This window comes from Artibeus jamaicensis, unplaced genomic scaffold, assembly GCF_021234435.1.
Source record: "Artibeus jamaicensis isolate MK-2021 breed Jamaican fruit bat unplaced genomic scaffold, CSHL_Jam_final contig_718, whole genome shotgun sequence".
NCBI lineage: Eukaryota > Metazoa > Chordata > Mammalia > Chiroptera > Phyllostomidae > Artibeus > Artibeus jamaicensis.
This window is the reverse complement of record NW_026521936.1, coordinates 3487580-3509737: the sequence shown is the minus strand read 5'-3', so window position 1 is coordinate 3509737 and position 22158 is coordinate 3487580. Positions and strand designations below refer to the sequence as shown.

Below are 22158 nucleotides of genomic sequence, written 5' to 3'. Positions count from 1 at the left end.
CATTCGGGGGCGGGCAGACGGGGGGGGGGGGGCAGCGGAAGGCAGCGCTGCATCATGGGAAGGAGGAAGAGCTGAGCGGTGGGCTCAGGAGGGCTCAGGAGGGCGAGGCGAGGACAGGCAGATGGGAGTGCACCCCGCGCCCCCTTCTCTATTCCTGAGACCCTTCCAGGGGCCGCCCTGTTCTCTAGTCCTTCCCGTTTCCGGGGGGCAGAGAAACCCAGCAGGGAGCTCCTGCCCCACGAGGCCCAGCAGGCACCAACGCCCCGGCCCCCAGCCCAACTCTCCTCTGGCCTTGTGAGTCCCGGACCCTGCCCGCCCGGCCTGCGCCTGGGCAGGGAGCGCTCTGGAGCAAAGCCAGATACAGAGGGGGAAAAAAAAGAAGACCTGCATTAGACTTTTCGTAACGATAGAGTTTATGAGCAGAAACTTAGTGCTTCTTTCTGTTCGTCATTCAGTTTTTCTTCGCCGCCACCTTTATACTTTCTACATAGGACAGGTACTCCGCAATGATGATCTCCTCCTCCTCCAGGGTGGAGTCCAGGTAGTCCTCCTCGTGCTCCGGGATGTCTTCCAGGATCTCGTTGACGGCGTCTATCTCCATGTCTTCGTCTGTCGAGGCGCTGGAGGTGCCTGCGACATGGTCCCGTGGGCACGGGTGGGTCAACGCAGAGCAGACAGAGGAGAAAGCCCACGGAGAGAGCACGCCGGCCCACGTCAGCCCCGGCCACACCTTCCCCGGCCCCACCCAGCCGAAGTCACATCCCCACCCGTCAGCTGCCTGGAGATCCAGAGGTCCCAGACCTACCTGCAGAATCGGAGGGCGACACAGAGTCCGAGGGGGACGCAGAGTCGGAAGGGGACGTGGACGGTGTTGAGTCCCCCACCACCAGCTGCAGGTCGCGAGGGAGGCTCCCTCCGTTGTGTGCCAGGGTCTGAGCCGCCAGCTGGACGTTCCCCCTGAACACTCTCAGGGCGGCTTCGGCCACGACCGTGTCGAAGCCCATGTACACCAGCTGTGGGGACACAGGGAAGGGACAGCCACCGCTGAGGCCGGGGCTCCAGGAGCTGGCACACGTCCAGCACCCCTGTCCCCTCCTGCTCCTGAGAGGACAATGCTAGCTGAGGACAGTGCTGGCTGAACCGGGGCCACTGACTAAGCAGCCACAAGGCACTAGGTGTCCTCATGTGGAGGGGGAAAAATGTGGACAGAGGCAGCACAGTGACTCCTCTGAGGTCCCAGGAGGCCCCAGGGTGGTGCGTGTATAGGACCCCCCTGCGCCTTCCTTCCTGCAGCCCCCTCCACTGCCCGCAGCCGTCACGGGCCCCTGGGGTGGCCGATGTCACACTGCAAGCCAGGGAGCCAGGACTCAGCCCTGTCCCACGGCCAACCTGTCACCCTCGCCCTCGCCACCCGAGGCTGGAGAGGGGCACAGAAGACTCTCACTCACTTGGTCGATATTTTCCTGGGAGGGGCTTTCCTGATGGTTGTTGGCTTCAGGGCCGAAGTCACCGAGCCACATGTAAGGGTTGCTGAGAAGAATCTAAAAACACACAGGAACACTCGCCCTTTACTCCTCACGGGCACCCGCCCACGCCCACCAAGGCCAGGCGGCTGTTAGGGGCCGGGCGGACACAGTCAACGGGATTCCACCCGGAGGACCCCGCGGAGGACTACGCGGAGGCGCCATGCAAGCAGATAAAGGGGACCCCACCCAGGCTGGGCGCAGGCTGGCGTTCAAAGGCTTCCCACCAAAGGTAGGACGAGGTGGGGCGCGCCGAGCCATCTCCATCATGGGGTTCGAGAATGAGTGCCGCCCTTCAGATCCAAACCAGGAACGAGGGTCCCCGCGGGCTGGGGCTCCACACAGGCTGGGGGGGGGGGGGGGGGGGCGAGGCGCGGGGGAGGAGCCGGGGAAGGCGCGGGGGAGGGGTGCCCGGCCCGGAAGGGGGCGCCACCTTCAGGGCAGCGTCCAGGTTCCCGCTGGCCTGGTGGAGGGCCTGCCTGGCGGCGTGAGCGGAGTAGCCCATCCCTTTCAGAGAGTTGATGTTCTCCAGGCGGCGTCTTTTCTTCTCTTTCTCCTCCCTCCGGATCTGGGCCAATTCCTTTAGGAGACAGCAGACTCTCCCTGAGTGGGGGGCCGAGGTTCTGCAGAAAGCCTTCTCAAGCTACGTGCGGTAGGATTTGGGGACCTGACAGGCAGGTGACCCTCCGCCTGTCTCGGCCCGTCAGCAGCATGAGAGGCTACAGAGCAGAGGCCATGGTGGGGCTCCTGGCCTGGGCCAGAGGGCGGAGACCTGAGTTTTCAGGGAAAGAGAGCACTCAACAGTTACCACCAGCCGGCGCCAGAACTGGCCACTCGGAACTAGTGAGCTCACTGCTCGGCCCCCTTGTCCCTAGGGGGCTGGGACACTGCGTGGGTGGGAGGCCGCCTGGCCCTTGACAGATCACTGGGAGGTCAGTAAAATGTGGGCTCTGGGGTGATGCTAATCCCCTCCCCTGCACTCTGGGCATAGAGAGTATATGGAACAGTGAGATTTTTTTCAAATCGTCTCATTCTAAAACACTGGCTCCCCAGATGCTAAGACGGCAGTTCTGGTGACTGAGCGGCAGCACGGTGGTAAAGGCGCTGTCGGCGAGGCCCCCTTTCCATCCGCGCTGAGCCGGGTGACGTAAGCGCAGACACTCAGACCTGGGCTTTTCGGGGTCCTTGCCTTTACCCCGGGGGCTTGTGTGGCTGGGGTTACAGCGGGGAGGGACCCTGAGGTGGCCGACACCAGCTTCCCGTGTCACAGAGAAGAGCGCGGTCCCACTTCTGCGGGACCACTGCTCCCCCTCCTCGGGCCACAGCTCCCTCACTGCGAAACCGGTGTGTTAGACCCGCAGTGTTCCTTCCAACCCCGAAACTCTATGTCTTTTTCCTGTGCTTATTTCTACTCATTTTAAAGAGTTTGACTTTGTGCCTTTGCTTTTGTAACGTACTAGTGATTACTTCTGATTCAACTTGTGTCTCTAGGCAAGAATACCCCCTCAAACCATAGCAATGGCCCTTTGGGAAAATAGGGCGCCTTTAAAATGGTTTCCCGAAATATGCTATGATAAAAATAAAAAGAGAGAGCGAGAAGCCTGCCTGGAAAACTGTACTCAAGAGCCACCTACCACGGCAGGAAGTGAAATAAGGAGACCGCACTAACTTAACAGTCACAGAGAGGGCAGCCCCGCCTGACTTCCCAAGCCGAGGCGACAGAGAGCCCGTTCGCAGCACCTGCCGGCATTATCTTTCCCTGTTTTTGCACATCCGAGGGCTCAGGCCCTTCAGGAAGGAGCTGGCTCCTGCCTCGGGTTCCCTCCCACTACCAGGCACAGGCGGCGACCGGGGTCCTGAGACCCTGTCAAGGTACCTCTCTGCGGTTGGTGATGTGGGTGGCTGCGTGGTCCACATTCCCGTCACAGGCCCTGAGGCCAAGCCGGGCCTCCTGGGCAGTGAACCCCAACTGCAACAAGTTGTGAACTTTTGTCGGGTCGATATAGAGCTCCTTAAAGAGCTGGCGAGCCTACAGACAGGAAAGATGGAAAAGTCGTATAAGGATTGCAACATTAACACATGAGAAAATAGGCCCAGTAGTGTGGGAGGGGCTGGTATCCAACCTGTCCCCCCTTTTTGCAGCAACTCCCCCGCATCTGGCCCTCCCCTGAGCTGGGGGCAGCCTCCCGGTCAAGTCTAGGCCAGGGCACCAGCAGGACAGAGGGCACAGTCTTGTGTCATCTCCCTGCTCTCTTGCCCCCTCTGCTGGCGGCAGGAGGCACTGACGGGGCAACCCGAGATTGCCCCACCGCCCTGGCCCACTTGGAGGCAGCCGGGTGACACAGAAACTTCTAGCCATCAAGTCATCATCTTCTTAAGGTTTCCTCATTATGGCGCCTGGCCTGACCCCTCACAAATACAGACATGTTCATGGTGCACGTGGCAGAGAGCTGTGCTCCTCTCAAGTCACACACTATGGAGCTTACGAGATACTCAACTTCTGGGATAAAACAACACAGAGACGGACATGGTTACGACTCCCAGCGCCCGCACTTACCTTGTTGAGATACTCCCGAGCCTCCTCACCATTTCCGCTGTGATAATTGCGGATACCTTGAAGCAAGTAAAGTCTTAAAAACAACACCTTCTCTTTCCCACAGTTTCCCTAAAATTATTGGAGGAAAAAAGGATAAGACGGTTTCATTTCTAATGACAGGTCAGCAGTGGCCCCGCGCGTAGTTCCCTCCCTTTCCGTGGGGTCACGCGGAAGCACTAAGATGTCTGCAGCGTTGCTGTCGCCGGTGGCCAAGGCGAAGACCCCACAGGACAGTGACCTCCTCTGCCCAGCTGGAGGAAAGGGTGTCAGAACACCCCGGGGCCCTCTGGTCCGGGAGGAAGCACCCCAACCCCAAACCAGATGCTAGCTCATGCTGCCCTGTCCTTCCCAAGCAGAATTCTGAGGGCTCTAGAGAAAAACCCCTACTCGAACCCCTATTGGGCTGTGACGCACTCATGGGAACCGATATTCTTCAACACGTCCATTTTCCACACTTAAATCTCCCACTAGACTCTACTGCACACAGTCGGCTGCCCGGAGGTCAGCAGGCCCGTGACCGGTACCGGGTCCTCTGGGCCAAGCACGCACAGACGTAACAGCGATCGCCTTTGGGCAGCGGTCTAAATACCCGAGTGAACTCAGGTTCTAGAAATGGGCTCAGTGGTACCTCACACCAACTACAGTCACGTACTTTTATGTGGACCAGTCGCTGGTGATTTTCTCCATAGCAATTTTTAAAGCAATTCTGGGCCAAGTTTAGTTTTTTTTCCGCGTCGTCGAGGCACTCCAGCTGCTCCAAGCGGTAGTAACACCACACGATGTCCAGCTGCAGCACCGCGTAGTTGTCCACCGTGTCCAGCAGCTCCGGGCAGCACTGGCTGGGGAGAGGAACGGGCGGCGTCACCGGAGCGTGGCCCTGCACGCCCACAGTGGGTGACTGGCACTCCTCCCCAGTTTTGGTGAATCTCCAGAGACTGACTGCTCCTGAAGGGACTCGACGTCTATCCAGGGAGCTGTATTTATCATCGGAATTCATCCAGTCAGTGTGTGTGTGTGGGGGGGGGGGGGGCGGCAGGACTGAGGATCAGCGCGCACGCGCACTCCCATGCTGTGGGGGAAAGAGGCTCTGCAGAAAGCGGAAGTTGAGGTCACCGCGTCAGACCCCTGAGCTAACGGGGAGACCAGGCTGTAAAGCAGTGGTTTCCAACCCTGAGTGCAAGTCGGAATCATTCAGATATAAGGACCTTTTCCTTCTTTCTATTGTTTATTAATACTGATTTGCACTGGGACCCAACCAAGATCAACAGTAACAGAAACCTGTAGGCCTGCGTGATGCATGTCTAAGTCTCCCTACGGGATCTGATGCACGGCCAAGTTCAGAGCCCACGCTCTGAAAATCACTGCTGACTAGGATGGCTCAACTGACGAAGCCCGAAAAGGCTTCCATATCCAAACGCGCGCGCGCTGGCAGGAAAAGAGATTTGGAAAACGCCGCGCTGCTCTGGGGACCCGGGAGCTGGCTAAACGCTGCCTCGTGGCTGTGGCAGCAGGCCAAGCCGAGGGCCAAAGAAAGGGAGAAGACAAGACAGTGGATGTTGACAAAGAAGGACATTGAGATCATGTTAAAAACTCCTAATGCAAGTCTCGATCTCGAGTCTGAACTCTTCGACAAGAAAGGAGACATTTGCAAACTGGCATTCTACACGGAACCGTAAAGTTCTAGCTGTTATTGTTGGTAGTCTACTAAAAATAAGGCTGCTCTTGAATGAAACCACAAGATCCAAATGCCTGTAAGCTTCCCATCTCACCTATCGAAATCCACTTAGAAAATAAAACCCAAAGAAATCCGATTTTGCCATTTCTGCTTTAAAGCAGCAGTCTCCTAGGTGGGACCCCCGAGTGAGCTAATCCGAGAGACTTGAAGAAATCTACCAGAGCAGGGTTTCATGTTGACTGTTGCCTCCGTCTTCCAACATTTCTCTTCTTGCCCTGGCTGGTGTGGCTCAGTGGATTGAGCACCGGCCTGCCAACCAAAGGGTTATCGGTTTGATTCCCAGTCAGGGCACATGCCTGGGTTGCAGGCCAGGTCCCCAGTAGGGGGTGTGTAAGAGGCAACCACACATTGATGTACCTCTCCCTTTCTCCCTCCCTTCCCCTCTCACTAAAAATAAATAAATAAAATCTTTTAAAAAACACATGAAAAATAAGACAGCTCTGGCTCAGTAGCTTATTTGATTGAGTGTCACCAGGTACTACAAAAGGCCTCACTTTTGATCCCCAGTGGGGGTGTGTAACCCCACCCCCCGCCTTTCTCTCTGTCTCTACCATTGGTGAGTATATCCTCAAATGAGAATTTTAAAAAAGAAGAAAGCACAGTCTCATATTTTAGTTTCAGAAATAACACTTTTTCTTCATAATCTAGGCCTACAAAAGAGATCATGAAATCAACATTTGCATAAGAATAATTTTGAACCTGATTACGTCACTCAGAAAAAACAAATTTTAAAGCCTTGAATGAAATTGTGTCTTAGAGCATATTTTCATTAATATTGCTCTGGCTTCTGATTTTAGCAGCTTTAATTCAATAATCAATACATTTTCAGGTTGAAAACAACATTAAAATAAATGTACATTTACTTAAATAAAATTTACTGAGCTAGCTTTAGGAAAATTAAGTCCCACTGTGCCTTAAGTCAGTTATTTAACAGACATTTATTATATTTGCCTTATGGCTTGTAAGTAAAGACACTAATTTCAAGAAAGGTAAACTAATCTTAAGTATCTCCTCTTTTAAAGGAAGGTGGGCTAAAGCCCTTTTTAAGCCTCACTGCTGGCTTTGAGGAACTGGATAATGGTGTTTCTGTGGCTTTTGTCCCCTCAGATTTCTTGTACTTGAGATTCATTACAGGCCTTGTATCTGGGGTGCTTATCGTTTTCCTCAAACTGGGGGAAAGTCTGGCCATTATTTGCTCAGGCATTTTTCTGTCCCCTGCCTTTATCAGGGGCGCCAACGACTCCATTCGCTGTGACCTTTGAGGCCGTCCTGCAGCCTGTGGGCCTTCTGTTCTCTTTTTTTCAGTCTTTTTTCTGTTTCATGTAGAATCGTTTCCTTTGCCTTACCCTCACATTTACTGATCTTTTCTTCCACAGTCTCTAATTGCAGTTAGCCCCGCCCCCCACGGGGGCCACCCCACCCCCAGCTTTCTACACGTTCCAGTGGGGGGTTTCGGGGCGGCTGCCCCCGCTGCCTCCGTGGCCCTGGCCCTCTGCCTTCTCGAATGTGGAAAATGTGTTTACAGCAACTGATTTCACACCCTTGTCTACCAAGTATCTTCTGTGTCTCTTCTGGATCCGTTTCTGCTGACTGATTTTTCTCTTTATTATGGGTTGTATTGTCTCCTTTCCATGCCTGTGGATTTTTAATGAGATGCTGGATATTTTTGAATTGCTATAAATACTATCGAGCCTTGTTTGGGATGCATTTAAGCTACCTGAAAACAGGGTGATGCTTTCTTACGTTTAAGTTTTATTAGGGGGACTGGAGCGTCTTCAGGGCTCGTTTGGTTACCACTCTGGCTGGTGGGAACACGGATTACTCAGCTCACCCTGCACCTGGGGAACCGCGCAGGGCTCCTCCCCGCCCGGCAGCCCAGGAACCTACCACGTAGCTTCTCTGCTCCTGGGGGTCACTATCCCAGCCGCCAGGAAACCCACGTTCGCACCCATTTTCAGTTGTTTCGGGTGGGAGGGCACATCTAGTTCCTGTCACTCCATCTCGGCCTAAAGCGGAAGTCCCCTCTGGTTGTGAGTGGGGACAGAAACTACTCTTGGTCACACTGCACCCCACGCCCGGGATGTGCGACAGAAGGCTCCGGTACAACTGCCTGTTTGGCGCAGATGGGAGAAGCATCGAGGGTTGGGAGGGAAACGCACTGAAGTTTCTTCCACCCACACGACCGACTTGCGGAGACCTGCTCTCCTTTACGAAAAGGAGACACTTGCAAAAACTCCGCTGACATGTGGGTCCAAATAAAAAGGTCCTCAGAAGAAAAGTCATTGCCAATCACAAAGGCACAGACAGACACTGTTGGATTATTGGATCTGCCACTCACTGAACGAGTAACAGTCTCCAAACTGCAAGCACAGTTGTTGCTATTCCTCGGCTCACAAGGGTCTCTGTCCAGGGTGAAAAGACGGGACACCCAGATGGACCAAGACCGACCTCATCTCGCTCACTGAAGCTGGGTTATGAGTGCGTGGGAATTCCTTATGCCAGCCTCTATCTTTAGACACCTTTGAGATGTCCCCTCATGAAGAGTTAGGAACAATTATGGGAGGAGATGAAACATCCGCCTGAACTTGAAGGACCTGACTTACAGTCCGCACTGCCTGCAGCAGAAGAGAACAGCAGCGACAGCCAAAAAGCAGCCGAGAGCTCAGGCAGAGCGCGCAAAACCCAGGGCCAGCGAGCCCTGGTCCCAGTAAGGTCTCGCTTTGCCCCTCCTCCCAAGTGGTTGAGACAATAAACCTCCCTTTTTGCTTAAGTTGTGATTTGTTCACTTCACAGCCAAGGCTGCTGCCAGTGTGTGGACAAACCACGCAGCTGTATTTACCTTCTTGAAGTGTGCAGTGTATCATGGGAATTCATCAAAATGGAAAAGAAAATAACATGAAAATTGCTACCTTTTGAGCAATTTCGGACACCGTCTATTTTTCAAATGTCCCATCTGCCTTGATCACAGTCTCTGGGCGCTGTTTCCCGTTGCGAGGAGCCAGGGATCGGTGGGGGGCTGCTGGCCCCCAGGCTGGGGCGGAAAACGCCCGCGGTGACTCTGGGGTCCTTGGGCACCGGAGACCGGAGACCACCAGGTCAAAAGGATGAAGCCTTTGCCGGCTGGCCATAGACGGCCGATTTGGCATTGAGCTTCAAAACACATCAAATGTATTAAAATCCATGAGTTCGTATATCGATACTTTAAAAAATAAATAAATAAAAAGGAAAGAAAACCTCTTTGGTAACCTCATTTTTGGAGGATGCTAGGGAAGTCATTGATTTATTCTGAACACGAGAAAATAAGGGAAAAGAACCATGCATTTCACTGCCTTTCGCTACAAATTGCTCACCAGCACAACCAAGCAGCTGATGAGGAAACCTGTTTCTTTTCACAAGAATTCTAGCAACAAATGCAGAAGGACGGCGCCGTGTTAGCTTTCCGCAGCCTCAGTAAAGCAAGGGGTTTGGGGTGCGGTCGGCCCTACCAAATCCCCTGGGGGAAGGGCCAAGGGCTGACAGCACCTCCCCCAACACAAACGTGATGTCCTGTGTGTTTGCTGAGGAGGAAGCCAGTGCCTGTGTTTCTAACACTCTTCACAGGGAAGAGAGACCCGTTAGAGCTGTTCATGAAAGAAGCACTTCACAAACCGGTCTGCCCCCGAACTGCTCGCTCCCAACGACCGTGGTCCGGGGTGAAAACCCGAGGTCTGAGGCGACAGGGGCCGGGAGGGGGCTGTCTGATTTGGGGCCATCCTCCTTGAACCTGGGGCTCCCCAAGGACAAGAGTGCCTACCAGAAGTATCTGTCGGCGTCCAGAAGGAAAGGCAAGGCTATTTCATATTCTTTTCTCTTCAGAAACGCTCGGCCCTTCTCATGATAGCCCATCGCCAAGGTGAGAGCCTGGGGAAAAATTGGGAATTGGAAAAACATCACTTTAAACTATAATCAAATATTATATCGAAAGCCTAGTAAGTCTAAAGAAATAAAAAGTAAAAATTTAAAAAAGAGCACAACCAATTTAAAAGTCCAAATTAAGTCAGACGGAAGGTAGAAAAAAGCAGCCATAGTCTGTTTGTCTTTCATATTCTCTTTCAAAGGGGGCATTCATTCAGGTTTTTTCTGAAGCACCTGTCAACTCTAGTTTTGCCAAAATAATTTTTAAGCAGTGATCCAAAATTTTTTGGGTTCCTTAATATTTCTCAATTTGAATTTCCAGATAATTCCATCTTGCGAAGGTCTTCCAAACTGACCTGCATGGCGTCATTCAGTGTAAGAGGGGCAGTGGACAAATTATCCCAACCTTAAAAAAAAGCAAACATCAATCCCCTGGCAGCTACAAAGTTCTCCTAGTAAAACTTAACTTTATTCCTCAATTTTAACAAAATAATTCATATACTGAAACCTACTCAAACTGTCCTTTAAAGACAGAAGAATTAGCCCTGGCTGGTATGGCTCTGTGAGTTGAGTGCCGGCCTGCAAACAAAAGGGTCACCGGTGTGATTCCCAGGGCACAGGCCTGGGCTTTGGGCAAGGTTCCCAGTAGGGGGTGCACAAGAAGCAACCACACATTGATTTTTCTCTCTTTCTCTCTTCCCCCCCTCTAAAAAGTAAATAAATGAAATCTTTTTAAAAAAAGACAAAAATTAAATCAATGGGACCCACAGTCATTAGAGTTTTTCATTTAAGAACTGCTGGACTCCAGCTCGAGGCTGCACTCAGGGTACAGGGTGCACCGCGCTGCTGTAAAGAACCCGCCGAATGTGTTTAAAGGTAAAACTACCTCCTACTAACCCCAATTCCAGAACAGGGAAAGGGGGTGTGGGAAGACAGGGCAGACACAGCAGAATCGCCTGTCATTCTTTTCCCAAACCCCACAGTTCCCCCAGGGACCCACTCCTCAGGGGACATGGCCCTGTAGCAAAGTAAACCCCACCCATCAGCCAGTGCTGAAGGCAGGACGTCACATCACTTGGGAACGTGCAAAGTCACTGCTACAGGACGGGAAGGTCGTGCATGTGTACTGCTCCCCGGAAATCACAGGGCGAGCCGGCCGTGCATAACCGCACAGAGTGAATGCTGTTGATTTATACACACTGCTGGTCGGCCGGAGACAGAAAACTGCTTCTGCCCCTTCCCAGCATTCCAAGATCAAATGACTAGAAAGCCGCTCAGTTCCGATAGCAAATCCAAGAACAAGCTCTAAGTTTCCTACAGGACTTACTTTTCTTTCTGACGGAGGAATTTTGATGGACCTGCCCGTCTGGTTAGCTATTTCCAAGTACGGCATGGTTTCAGGGTCCACTGTCTCAGCTGCAACAAGACCAAAGGGAACTTATGCAGTCGGTGTTAGAAGCAATGACAGAAAAAAGGGGAAGGGAAAGGGGAAGGGGAAGGGAAGTGAAGGGGGAAGGGAAGAGGGAAGGGAAGGAAAGGAGGGAAGGGAAGGGGGAAGAGAAAGAGGGAAGGAAGGAAGGAAGGAAGGAAGGAAGCAAGCAAGCAAGCAAGCAATGACAGCGGTATTCAAAACGTCAGACTGTCGGGAGGAAAAGCGAGTGAGAAAGCCACGCCCCCACGAGGGCGGGGTTGGCTGCGTGCATGGAGCACTGAGGGAGGTGAGAAACCTGGAGCCCTGGGTACCTCTCTCTGCCAGGATCTCCAGTCCCCTCTTCGTCCTCTGAATCTTCTTTTCCTTTTGTTCAGCTTCGTTTTGCTCTTCCTCTTGAACCCGGAAGTCCTTCCTGACATCCTCCTCGGACTGCTTCAGTTCCAGCACCATGGCCTTCACGTTGTGCGTCACGCCCTGCTCCTCCAGCGCCTTCCCTGTGACAGTCGGGAGCGCGCACTGTGAAACGCGCCCTCACGCGTGCGAGGCACCGGGGTTCCCCAGGTTCCCCAGAATTCTGAACCCCGCCTCTGCACTTGCCAACCACCGGGCTACCCCAGCGGCGGGCACGCTTAAAGTGGGTGGTGTAGCAGTGGCCGGTAAGCAGTGGATAAAGTCGGCCAGGGAAAGTAGCCCTAATTCATCCTTTCCGATTTCCTTTAGTCTCATCGTAAGACCACACGGAAGCAATAAATAGCTGGGAATGCCCCAGGGAGAGCACCACGCTGGACGGCAGAAAAGGAAGCCTAAGGCACGACTTCTCCTGTGCCCTGGCTGGTAAGAGGGAACCCGCCCAGTGCACAGCACCGCTCAGGCGGCCAGGGCGCAGCAGGGCGCCCGGAGAGGCGGTCTACTGTGGTCTACTGTCGGGAGGAGCGAAGACCTTGGCCTCTCCCCCTTCCTCACTCGGAGGCCGCAGTGAGCGGCTTGCTTCCGGGACCCAGGTTCCTCACCCTGAGGCTGGTTCTATGCAACAACTCAGTCAAGTATACAAATGGGACAAAAATTAAGTCAAAGATGCAAATAAACCACCACCAAAATGAAAAGGCGTAAATACAGATACAAACAGATTTTTAAAATAACAAACTATCATGAACTGTAAGTATATACATTTGACCACGTGTATGGAAAATGCTACTTGGATGTATACATTCTTAAGAAGCTTGATGTGAAGACCCACCAACGGCCAAGTCGCCGTGATAAAGAACCAAGAGGGGGATCCATCTTGCCAGATTTTAAAACTACAATGAAACCACAGTAATAATAAACTCTATGGGTGAAGATGTCAAAAGATACAAACTTTCTGTTACAAAATAAAAGAGCTTCTGGCCCAGGAATGAACCTACAGGTGAATGGAAACAATATATACAGGCACCAAGTATCAGCGTGGAAGAAGCAGGTTTAGTCGGGGTATCGGAAGAAGCATGACACTGGGGCCTTAGCCTTTACAAACAGGGGACTCGGGCAGATTAGAGACCTCCTACAGGTTACGCTGGTACAAGATAACCTAGACTACCCTGGGACCCTCGGGTTAGAGAAGGAGCTTCTGAAAACACACCACCGGGAGAAGGACCGATGGGTCGGCTGCTATCCGGGGTCTCTGCCCAGCGACAGATCCACACACAGGACAAGCACAGAGGCGAGGACAGACAGCGAGTAGACACTGTGACACCTAACACAGGCCATGGGCGTGGCTAGAGGCAATGATGCTGGAAAGGAAGACGAGGGCTGGGCTGTGAAGGCGGCGTTGCATCGAGCTGGGCAGTGAACTTGACCCTCTGGGCCCTGGGAGCCCCGGACACCCACCAGACTACAGCACCTGCCTGAATGAACTGCAGCAAGAGCCAACTGGTCTCTCAGGCCACGCCTCCCTCAAATCCACCCCCTGCAGCAGCCACAGCGGCCTGCAAAACACAGATGTACCACGTGCCACGCCCAGCATCCACGGTCTCCCTCCCCCTCAGGAGGGACTCTGTCCGTGCTCAGGGTCAGTTTCTCAGCCGCAGCATGACCAGCGTCATGGGCTGGATGGGTCTTCGCTGAAGTGGCTGCCTTGGGCCTTGTACCGGGCCTCTAACCAACGAAGCCACAGAAAATATACCTGGGCCCCACCCCATCACCAAGTCATGAACAACAAAAATGTCTCTAGACATTGCCAAAGGTCCCCTGGGTGGCAAAACCACGCCTGAGCGAGAACCAGCAGTACAACCCCCACAGTGTGGCCCGGCCGGGCCTGCGCTCTATCCTCACCCAGCGCTGCCCTCCCGTCACCGTGCACACTCGGCCCTGCGCGACCTTTCCCCCAGTCACGTCTCGGCTCCGAGGTGCGGCCTGCTCAGTCTGGAGCCCTCCCCAGCACAGCCTGCCCCGCCTCGCTCTGCCCCAGCTGGTCTCCCTGGGCAGCGTGTGGGGAAGCCCGATGTTACCCCCTGAGCAGCCCTGCGCTTCTGCTCTGTGACATCTCATCAGACCAACGGCCAGTACCCTTCTTCCCCCCAGCACCGAACAGAAGACAAACATTAGAAATGCTACTTGCTACTTTACCTTTTTAGTGTAGTAAACTCTAAAATAATTGCTTTCGAATTTATATGCAATAAAACCACTAGAAATTTGTGGATACGGGAAGAGAAAAAAGAAGATGCAGTCATTATATCTGTTAACTTGATTTTAAAATCCTGCATACTTTGCCATCACATACCTAGTTGCAGTTGTTTCTTATTTATGACAATTTTGATATAATTTTCTTGGAATCCATAGGTTTCAGCTATTCTGTAAAACAAACCAGTGAAAAATGTAGGTAATAAAATTTGTTATTTTCCATTAATTAGATTTTAACCACGATGGTTAAAATCTAATTATATATTTTACTCAGAAACACCCGGTATTTCAATTTACTGACTCACAAATACCAATTGATGATGTGTACGAGACAATGGCCCTTTTTTGTACACCTGGCTGGTGTGGCTCGGTGGATTGAGCGCAGGCCTGTGAACCAAAAGGTCACCGGTTCGGTTTAATGCAAAGTCAGGGCACAGGCCTGGGTTGCAGACCAGGTCCCCCAGTAGAGGGCACTCGAGAGGCCGCCACACACTGATGTTCCCCTCCCTTTCTACTTCCCTTCCCCTCTCTCTAGAAGTAAATAAATAAAATCTTTTAAAAAGAGAGAGAGAATGTCCCTTTTTAAACTGTTTTACTACTTGTTTCCTCAGGAGGTGGAGACCCCTGGGGCAGCATCCACATGGGCAAGGGGGGCCCTCACTGGGCTTCTGGAGAAAGCCCTTCTCTGTAGCCTGGGCCCCCTAGGAGGATGGGGCCGTCCCTGCTGGATGAATGAGGTCTCTGCGTCCCCAGCAGCCCTGACAAAGGGCAAAGAAGAAAATGAGAAAAACCAGCTTCAGGAACTGGAGCTGGAGGTGCCGAAAATGCGGCCCATTCAAAAACAGTTCAAATTTCACTAGCATGTGACGGACCGGTGTGTTTCTTCTTCTAGTTGAGCGTGGCGTTACTTACACATCACCGTCAGCAGTGACGGTGGCGGCGCCTGTCACAAATCCGCTGTGTCCCCTTTCCTGTCCAGGGCTTTGCTGCTCCCAGTGTGGTCCTCAGACCAGCCACCTGGGCCATACTGGGAGCTTGTTGGATGCAGGCTCTCAGCCCCTGCTCCAACCTGCTGGACTCTTTTTAAATTTGTTTTTAAAGATAGTATTTATTTATTAATCTTTTTAGAGAGGCAGTAAGGGAAGGAGAAAAAGAGGGAGAGAAACATCAATGTGCGAGAGAAACGCTGATTGGCTGCCTCTGCTAATTTTTCTTCTGGCAGGTGTGCAGCAGCCTGAAATCTGCTGAAACACTCCGCTGAACGTCTGAGCCAGTCATTAGTGCCCCGAGGGATGAAACTGAAAGCTAACGACGGGGTCAACACCAGGCCGTCCCCTATTTCTACCGTCCATTCATTGACTCACACGTGTGCCAAGCCCCTGGTAGGCAGTGCCCAGAGCTCCCACCGGGGCTCAGGTTTGACCAGGAAACGAGGAAGAGCAGGGTGAGGCCAGAGTTCTCACCTGCCCTTCACCACCAGCGTGAGCCCAGGTCAGTCCTGCAGCCTCCCAGCCTCACGTTTCCCTCCCTTAGAGCGAGGAGAGTAGCACCCGCCCTCTCTGCTCTTCCAGGTCGGCCACCGGGATCAAAGGGCTGATGTAAAAGGGCCGGGCCCTGGGGGGGGGTGGCGCCACAGGGGGATGGGGACAAGTACGTACTTCGATCTCAGCTCCCTGCCAGTGATGTGTAACCGAGTTTCCAAGAGCTTCTTCCTGTCCTATTTAAAAAATCAGACAAACAAAATAACTTTGTATCATAGCTTTTAAAAACAATCACAATTCGCGTGCTTGCCTCACTGAGTGAACCAGGCATGAGGACCTAGGAGGACCTACGTGAACCCGAGAAAACGACTCACTTTTCTGAGCCGTGCAGGTAAAAACACCTCGATGGTGGCCATTCCCGTGGTCTTGTAATTTTCATTTCCTGTGCCACGCTCGACCGCTTTGCAGCGTATTTCTTCTATGATCTTCTCTACCTCGTTTTCACAGCATTCCAGCTTGTCAGAGTACTTCTTAGCAAGGTCCTAGAAAAGAATCAGAAAATACAGATCAGCGTAGTATCAGCTCAAAATACCGCGGGGGGGGGGGGCGGCGCCCAGAACACAGAGCAGCGCGTGCAGGACCCTGCTGAGTGGCGGACCCCCGCTGCGGTGACATCCAGGCCGGCCTGATGGATGGGGAGGCACAGAATCAATGGAAAGAGTGAAGACAGCTGACATTATTGTCGGGAGAAAAGACGAGTGGACTGTAACTGAAGTGACTGTAGCATATAGAAATTATTTTAAGGAATACTGAGCGGATCTTCTCCACTGGAGGGGAAAGAAAAGGAAAGCAGAGAAAGCAATCTAATTTTCCTAACTTGTGAGAACAAGTCAGGGTTGACGTAAATAACTTTATATATTTTTTAATTTTATTTTTAACCTTTTATCCTCACCTGAGGACATTTTTTTCTATTGCTTTTACAGAGAAAGGAAGGGAAAGAAACACTGACTGGTTGCCTCCCATACACGTGTGTGCACTTGGACAGGGGACTGGCGCCTGGACTGGGAACCGAACCCACAACCCAGGTATGTGCCCTGACTGGGAATCTAACCAGCAGCCTTTTGGTCACGGGAGGATGCTCCAACTGAACCACACAGGCCAGAGCCATAAATAACTTTCTCAACAGAGAATTCTGAATCACTGGTACTCCTTATAAAATGACAATTTGCTACAACTCGTGAAAATGCTCCTCTTACTATTATGGTTTATGATAAAGGACACAAATGAACATTGAGATGAAGAGGTAGATAGGTGGGGTCTGAAAGGGTCTGGGGTACAGCCTGTGGGCGTGTTTGCCAATCTGGAGGTTCCCCTACACCCATCCTCTAAGGGTTTTACGGTGCCATTGCGCAGGCCTGGCGGGCTAAACCACTGGCTACGGGTGACTAACCAGATCTCCAGCCCGCGCCCCTCCCGCCTTCCCTGAGGCTGGAGGGTGGGGCTGAGCCCCGTCCTGGCTGTGGCCCAGAGCGTCGGGTCAGAACAAAAGGAGCCCCTGTCGCCCTCACCACTGGGGAAATTCCGGGGTTTTAGAGGAGTCCTGCGCCAGAAACCAAATAGCTTTCCTCTTATGCCACACCAAGAGCTCTGAGCCAAGAGCTCGTAACCAGCAAATTCAGAAAAAAGGTCAGAAGGTGGGGTGCAAAAGAGAAAAAGGGGGGCCTGTGACGACCAGGAGAGACCCGGGGACTCTAAGACCCCCATACAGGCGTCACCTCCCCAGTGCACCCTTGCGTCACAGAGATCTGACGCAGCCATTGACCTTCAGTGACATTCCTCAGTCCCTGACAGATGTTACATGGTTTATCTCTGGTTACTCAGACTGAGAATGCAGAAAAGCGTGTGCTGGAATATTCCAATATAATAGGTTTCTATAAAAAAAAACAAAACCCTGCGAACCAAAGGATCAAGGTTCAATTCCCAGTCAGGGCACATGTCTGGGTTGCAGGCCAGTTCCCAGCAGGGGATGCATGAGAGGCAACCATACATTGATGTTTCTCTCCCTCTCTCCTTCCCTTTCCCTCTAAAGATAAATAAATAAAATAAGAAAAAAAATTTTTAAAAGAAAGAATGCTAGAAAAGGAACATGTGAATAAATACAAAATTAAAAAGGATTCATGTTTTTCTGTGCTTTGGAAAGCAATGAATTTTTAACTTCTATAAATTTCACTTACATAAAATAAGGCCATTTCTGCTGCCATGAAAAACTGAGGTGTAATTAACAGAAAAATAGTCTTTGGAAAAATGAACAGCGCCGCAGTTTAAAGATGCTGGGGGCAGAGAGCAATGGTTTTCTCGACCAGGCAGAGACCCACCCGAGACCGTCCCCTCTGGAACGCGGGTGGACCCCACGAACTCGCCAGCAGCACTGCCACACCGGCAGGTCAGAAGTACTCCCCGGATTAATGACTTTAGGTAATGCCGTACGGGTATCGAAAATAGTATATGCCCCAGAAATCAGGTAACATTTCCACATGAATAAAATCTTATTAAAAATGAGCTTGTTAGCTCCCAGTAAGAAGCGGGTACCTGCCTCTCACTACTGCTTTTGGTTATGCCCAAAGTTTGCACCCGTGGTTGTGGCTGGCAACTTGTGGTGACTTCAGAAATCTTATTTACCGCCCTGGCTGGTGTGGCTCAGTGGACTGAGTGCCAGCCTGTGAACCAAAGGGTCACCCATTTGATTCCCGATCAGGACACATGCCTGGGTTGTGGGCCAGGTCCCCAGTAGGGGGTATGCAAGAAGCAACCACACACTGATGTTTCTCTCCCTCTCTTTCTCCTTCTCTTTCCCTCTCTCTGGAGTCTTTTTTTAAAAAAGAAATCTTATTTACCAATGTGGATGAAGAAAGGCTCTGTAAAAAAATCTAACCCAAAGTGACCTCACAGGATGACCTGGTCATAAATTCCTAACCGGGCAGGTCCCCGAGGGTAGTCCGGCCAGGCACACGGTGTCTTCATCCAACCTTCGCCTGAGGCTCTGTCTCGCGTTCCTGCACGTCCAGGTTACATACCTTTGAAATGCCTCTTTCAAACCCTCAGAGACAGCACGTACCCACCCTCCGGGAGCACATGCTCCTGTTAACTCCCCTGTAGTCCAACCCCCACCTCCTTTCTCCCTTGATTTCTCGTATCTTCCTTAGGTTCCCTCCTTCATTCTGAGTGTGCACCAGAAATGCAAGCTGCCAGTCTGGGGAGTGTTCCCCTCAGTCTGCTGAGATCTTGCTTGCAGGCTTGCCCTCTGTCCGGCTCAAATAAACTCTAATGAACTTATAAACACGTCTGCAGGTTCAGACGTTCTTCTGTTAGCACTGGGGAGACGTATACCATTGCTAGTGACCTATGGCTTAAAAGAAAAATACCTTCAATGCCAAACCGACTTCCTTATTTTCATCCGTATATGGAGGTTTCCAAAGTTGAATTCTGTCTTCTCTTAAAAACTGGGTCAGTTTTGCTTGGAGATATTTCTTTTGCGCCATCCTGGAAAGCAAAACAGTATAGCAATGAACCCCACAGGACATTTCCAGGTGTGTCTCACCACCTGATAGGCTGGCATGTTCCGTTGAGCTCCCCTCCACTTTTCCCACTCCCGTTTAACCTGAATTACTTTCAGATCAGGTTTGAACTGGTTCCAGACTTCTCTGAAATACGTATATTTATATATGCACTCGGGTATATATATATATAGTCAATTATATATTACATTAAAGTGTGTACTGCAAAGCTACTAATATGTAGCAAGGCTTATTATATTTTTCTATTTTTTAACCCCATTATTCCCTGATTTAAGAAAAAATATAAAATATGAGAAAGATGGATCCCTAAAGCAGTGCAATTTTCTAAGAAACTCAGCACAGAGTTTATAAAGTCTCTAAACAAATACCACCTCCCCTGGCAGGGAAACATTAAAAAAGTTAGCTTGACCTGTGAACTATCGATAGTAAATGTCCTCTATATCTGAATTTTTTTAATGAAAAACTTATGCCCTGGCTGGTGTGGCTCAGTGGATTGAGTGCTGGCCTGCAAAACAAAAGGTTGCCGGTTCAATTCCCAGTCAGGGCACGTGCCTGGGCTACAGATCAGGTCCCCAGTAGTAGGTGCACTGGTGGCAACCACACACTGATGTTTCTCTCCCTCTCTCTCCCCCTTCCCCTCTGTCTAAAAATAAGTAAATAATATCTATAAAATAAGTAAAATAAAAAATTTACTACTTACAGTACTGGGGAAGTACTGCATGACATTTTGTGGCAACATCATGACCCCAGTACATATTTAAACAGTACATTCTTAACACCGACTGGCTGGCCCATCATTTTACGGCTGAGAAACCTCAGGTCCCACATCAGTGACCAGCCGAGGCCACAATATCAGGCAGCACCAGACTAGCACTGGGACTTCTGCCGACACATCAGACTCTGCATTCGGTCTCAGCGTCCCTCGCTGCTTCTCTGTGCGGCCCACATAAGTGCTCCCTTTCGAAGCAGCACCTGCCAGCAATGGAGCTGCCTGCTTGGACCTCGGTAGCAGGGCAATGTGAAGGGGGGGCCAGGGTAACAGCTGCAAGGGGTACTGCAGCCAAATCAGACAAGCAGTAAGAAAGCAGAGGCCCTGGCCAGGTAGCTCAGTTGGTTAGAGCATCGCCCTGCTACACCAAGGTGCACCAAGGTTGTTGGTTTGGACTTCGGTCAAGGCGCATACAAAAATCAACCAGGGAATGTATAAATAAGTCAAACAACATATCGATGTTTCTCTCTCTCTCCTTCTCATTCTCCCTAAAATTTAAAAAAAAGTAGAAAGCTGTTAGGCCCTGAGGATGAAGACAAGTTCTAGAGTGAAAAAAATATGAGTTAGCGTAACCTAGATACATGATTTTTTTTCCCTGTTCAGGGCCTGTATTCCACACTCCCCCAAACCCAAATCACCTGATTTTTATTTTATTTTTAAGATTTTATTTATTTTTAGAGAGAAGGAAAGGGAGGGAGAGAAACATCAATGTGTGGTTGCCTTTCACACACCGCTTACTGGGGACCTGGCCTGCAACCCAGGCACATGCCCTGACCAGGAATCAAACTGGTGACCCTTTGGTTCATAGGCTGGTGCTCAATCCACTGAGCCACACCAGCCAGGGCTCAATTCACCTGATTTTTAGGTCAAGTTTGATAAATTAAGTGTATTCCATAAACAAGTATTTTAAAAGAAATTCCAAATCTATTTTGCATCGGTGAGAAGGAGGGTAATCAGGACCAGGAGGAGAGAGGGGAGGAAGGAATAAACACACTGGGGAGGGGACTGTGCTTGTTCAGGTGACCTGGAGAGAACTGAGACCTTCCCCGCTAACTGCTTCTCACACAGAAAGTGTGTGTTAGAACTGATGCGTATGAGCTTTACAAACACAAGTAACTTCCACCACCACGACACAAAGCTAGTTCCCTCCTCATAAATCTTTACATCTTCAGAATCACGTCCTGAGCTGCTTAATGAAGCCAAGCTGTTGGGAAGGCTGAACGCCCAGCCCTCTGCCATCCAAGGACCCAAAAGGTCTCACACACCTAGTGTGTGTCCCGAGCTCCACCCACCAGCAAAGAAACAGCAGGGAGGGTCCACACCACCCCACTTTGCGTTTGCACAAAGATGAAACCACTGTCGTTAAACTTACAAAACTTCAGTTATAGACAACGGAATATGCAAGGATACAGATTTCAGATCAAATCGAAAGGGAAGAAGGCTTACAACATCCCTTTTCTATTTTAACTGGAGAACTGTTCCACATTATATAGCGTCCCCCAAAGCGGAACTCCATTCCCTAGTGCTGCTCCAAACCGAAAGTGAGACGTTATAAACCACCCCTTTAAAGTGATCACTTTCACTTTGGCAATAAAGTAATCTACGCAACCTTTACCCAGAGCTTCTCAAATATATATACTTCAAAATACATTACGTGATTCTTCAGTCGGAGTAATAAAATATCCTTGTATTTAAAAATAAGGGTGAGGCTTAGGAGGTGAGAAATACAGAATCAGATTGTCAAGGCTGGAGAATATCAACCGTGTTCTTTCATTAAATAGCAAAGAAAATCTGGCTTTGATTGCAAGGAAGTCCTAAATGCCATATGTGAAATAACAGTGTTATGATTCAAGCTTTTTGTGTGATCGTGTATTTCCCTGTCTCTTCCCAGAACAACATTCGCTCTTTTAAAAAAAGAAAAACCCACCACCCTCACCCAGACCAGCGCAAACCGAGGGCCCCCGGGAACCGCCGGCGCACCGGGAAGCCCCAGCCGCCGTCCTCTGTCCCGGCCCGGCCTCCGCGTAGGAAGCCCAGCGTCCGCGCCGCTGAAGCCGCGCCAGACCCGGGCGGGGCAGGGCAGGGATCGCCCCAGAGACCGGGGACGCCGATCGGCGCCGCTGAGACCCCTGTCCAGGGATCGACTCCCGGCGCTGTCTCCTCACCTGCGCCACCGCCGCGCCGCCTCGACCTGCGGAGTGCCCGGATGCGGCTGCGGCCGCCGTTAGTATTCATTCCGGGTGAGGCGGGCCCCGCCCCCGCCGCCGCTGCAGCCAGTCCCACTCGGCCCCCGCGAGGCGGGGCAGAGGCTTATAGGCGGGACTAAGATGGGGCGGGTCTTAGGCAAGGTGAAGGGAGACTCATGATAGGCTGTGGTGTAGACGGGGTGGCTGATACTGGGCGGGGCTAAGGCAAAGAGGGGCTGTGGGCGGGGCCTGTGGGCGGGACCCGGGCTAGTGTGGGACCGGGCGAGGGCGCGGTGGGGCGGGGCGGGGCGG

General features: G+C 51.5%; 1 protein-coding gene across 2 annotated transcripts; it reads right to left on the bottom strand.

Moving 5' to 3' along the window:
* Positions 1–389: 389 nt before the first annotated feature.
* NUB1 (negative regulator of ubiquitin like proteins 1) lies at positions 390–21926 on the bottom strand. 2 transcript variants are annotated; one of them, XM_053671903.1, is made up of 15 exons: positions 21826–21926; positions 18739–18856; positions 15691–15858; positions 15494–15552; positions 13936–14006; positions 11492–11674; positions 11076–11164; positions 9648–9754; positions 4772–4958; positions 4081–4188; positions 3400–3552; positions 1957–2103; positions 1449–1541; positions 806–1013; positions 390–630 (listed from the first exon to the last, which is right to left on the bottom strand). In XM_053671903.1, exons 2-15 carry the CDS (start codon positions 18853–18855, stop codon positions 452–454), a joined length of 1869 nt encoding a protein of 622 aa, XP_053527878.1. In that variant the 5' UTR covers position 18856; positions 21826–21926; the 3' UTR covers positions 390–451. The 2 variants fall into 2 exon arrangements, with proteins under 2 accessions (XP_053527878.1, XP_053527879.1); XM_053671904.1 differs by lacking the exon at positions 21826–21926 and adding an exon at positions 21641–21661.
* Between the last annotated feature and the right edge of the window lie 232 nt (positions 21927–22158).

What these genes read in the sequence shown, in the direction of transcription:
- NUB1 (XM_053671903.1), bottom strand. Translation starts at nt 18,855, where the DNA reads ATGGCGCAAAAGAAATATCTCCAAGCAAAACTGACCCAGTTTTTAAGA. An exon ending in GGCAGGGAGCTGAGATCGAA is followed by an intron (nt 14,007 to 15,493) that starts GTACGTACTTGT and finishes TTTGTTTTACAG; the next exon opens with AATAGCTGAAACCTATGGAT. An exon ending in GGAGATCCTGGCAGAGAGAG is followed by an intron (nt 11,165 to 11,491) that starts GTACCCAGGGCT and finishes GTCTTGTTGCAG; the next exon opens with CTGAGACAGTGGACCCTGAA.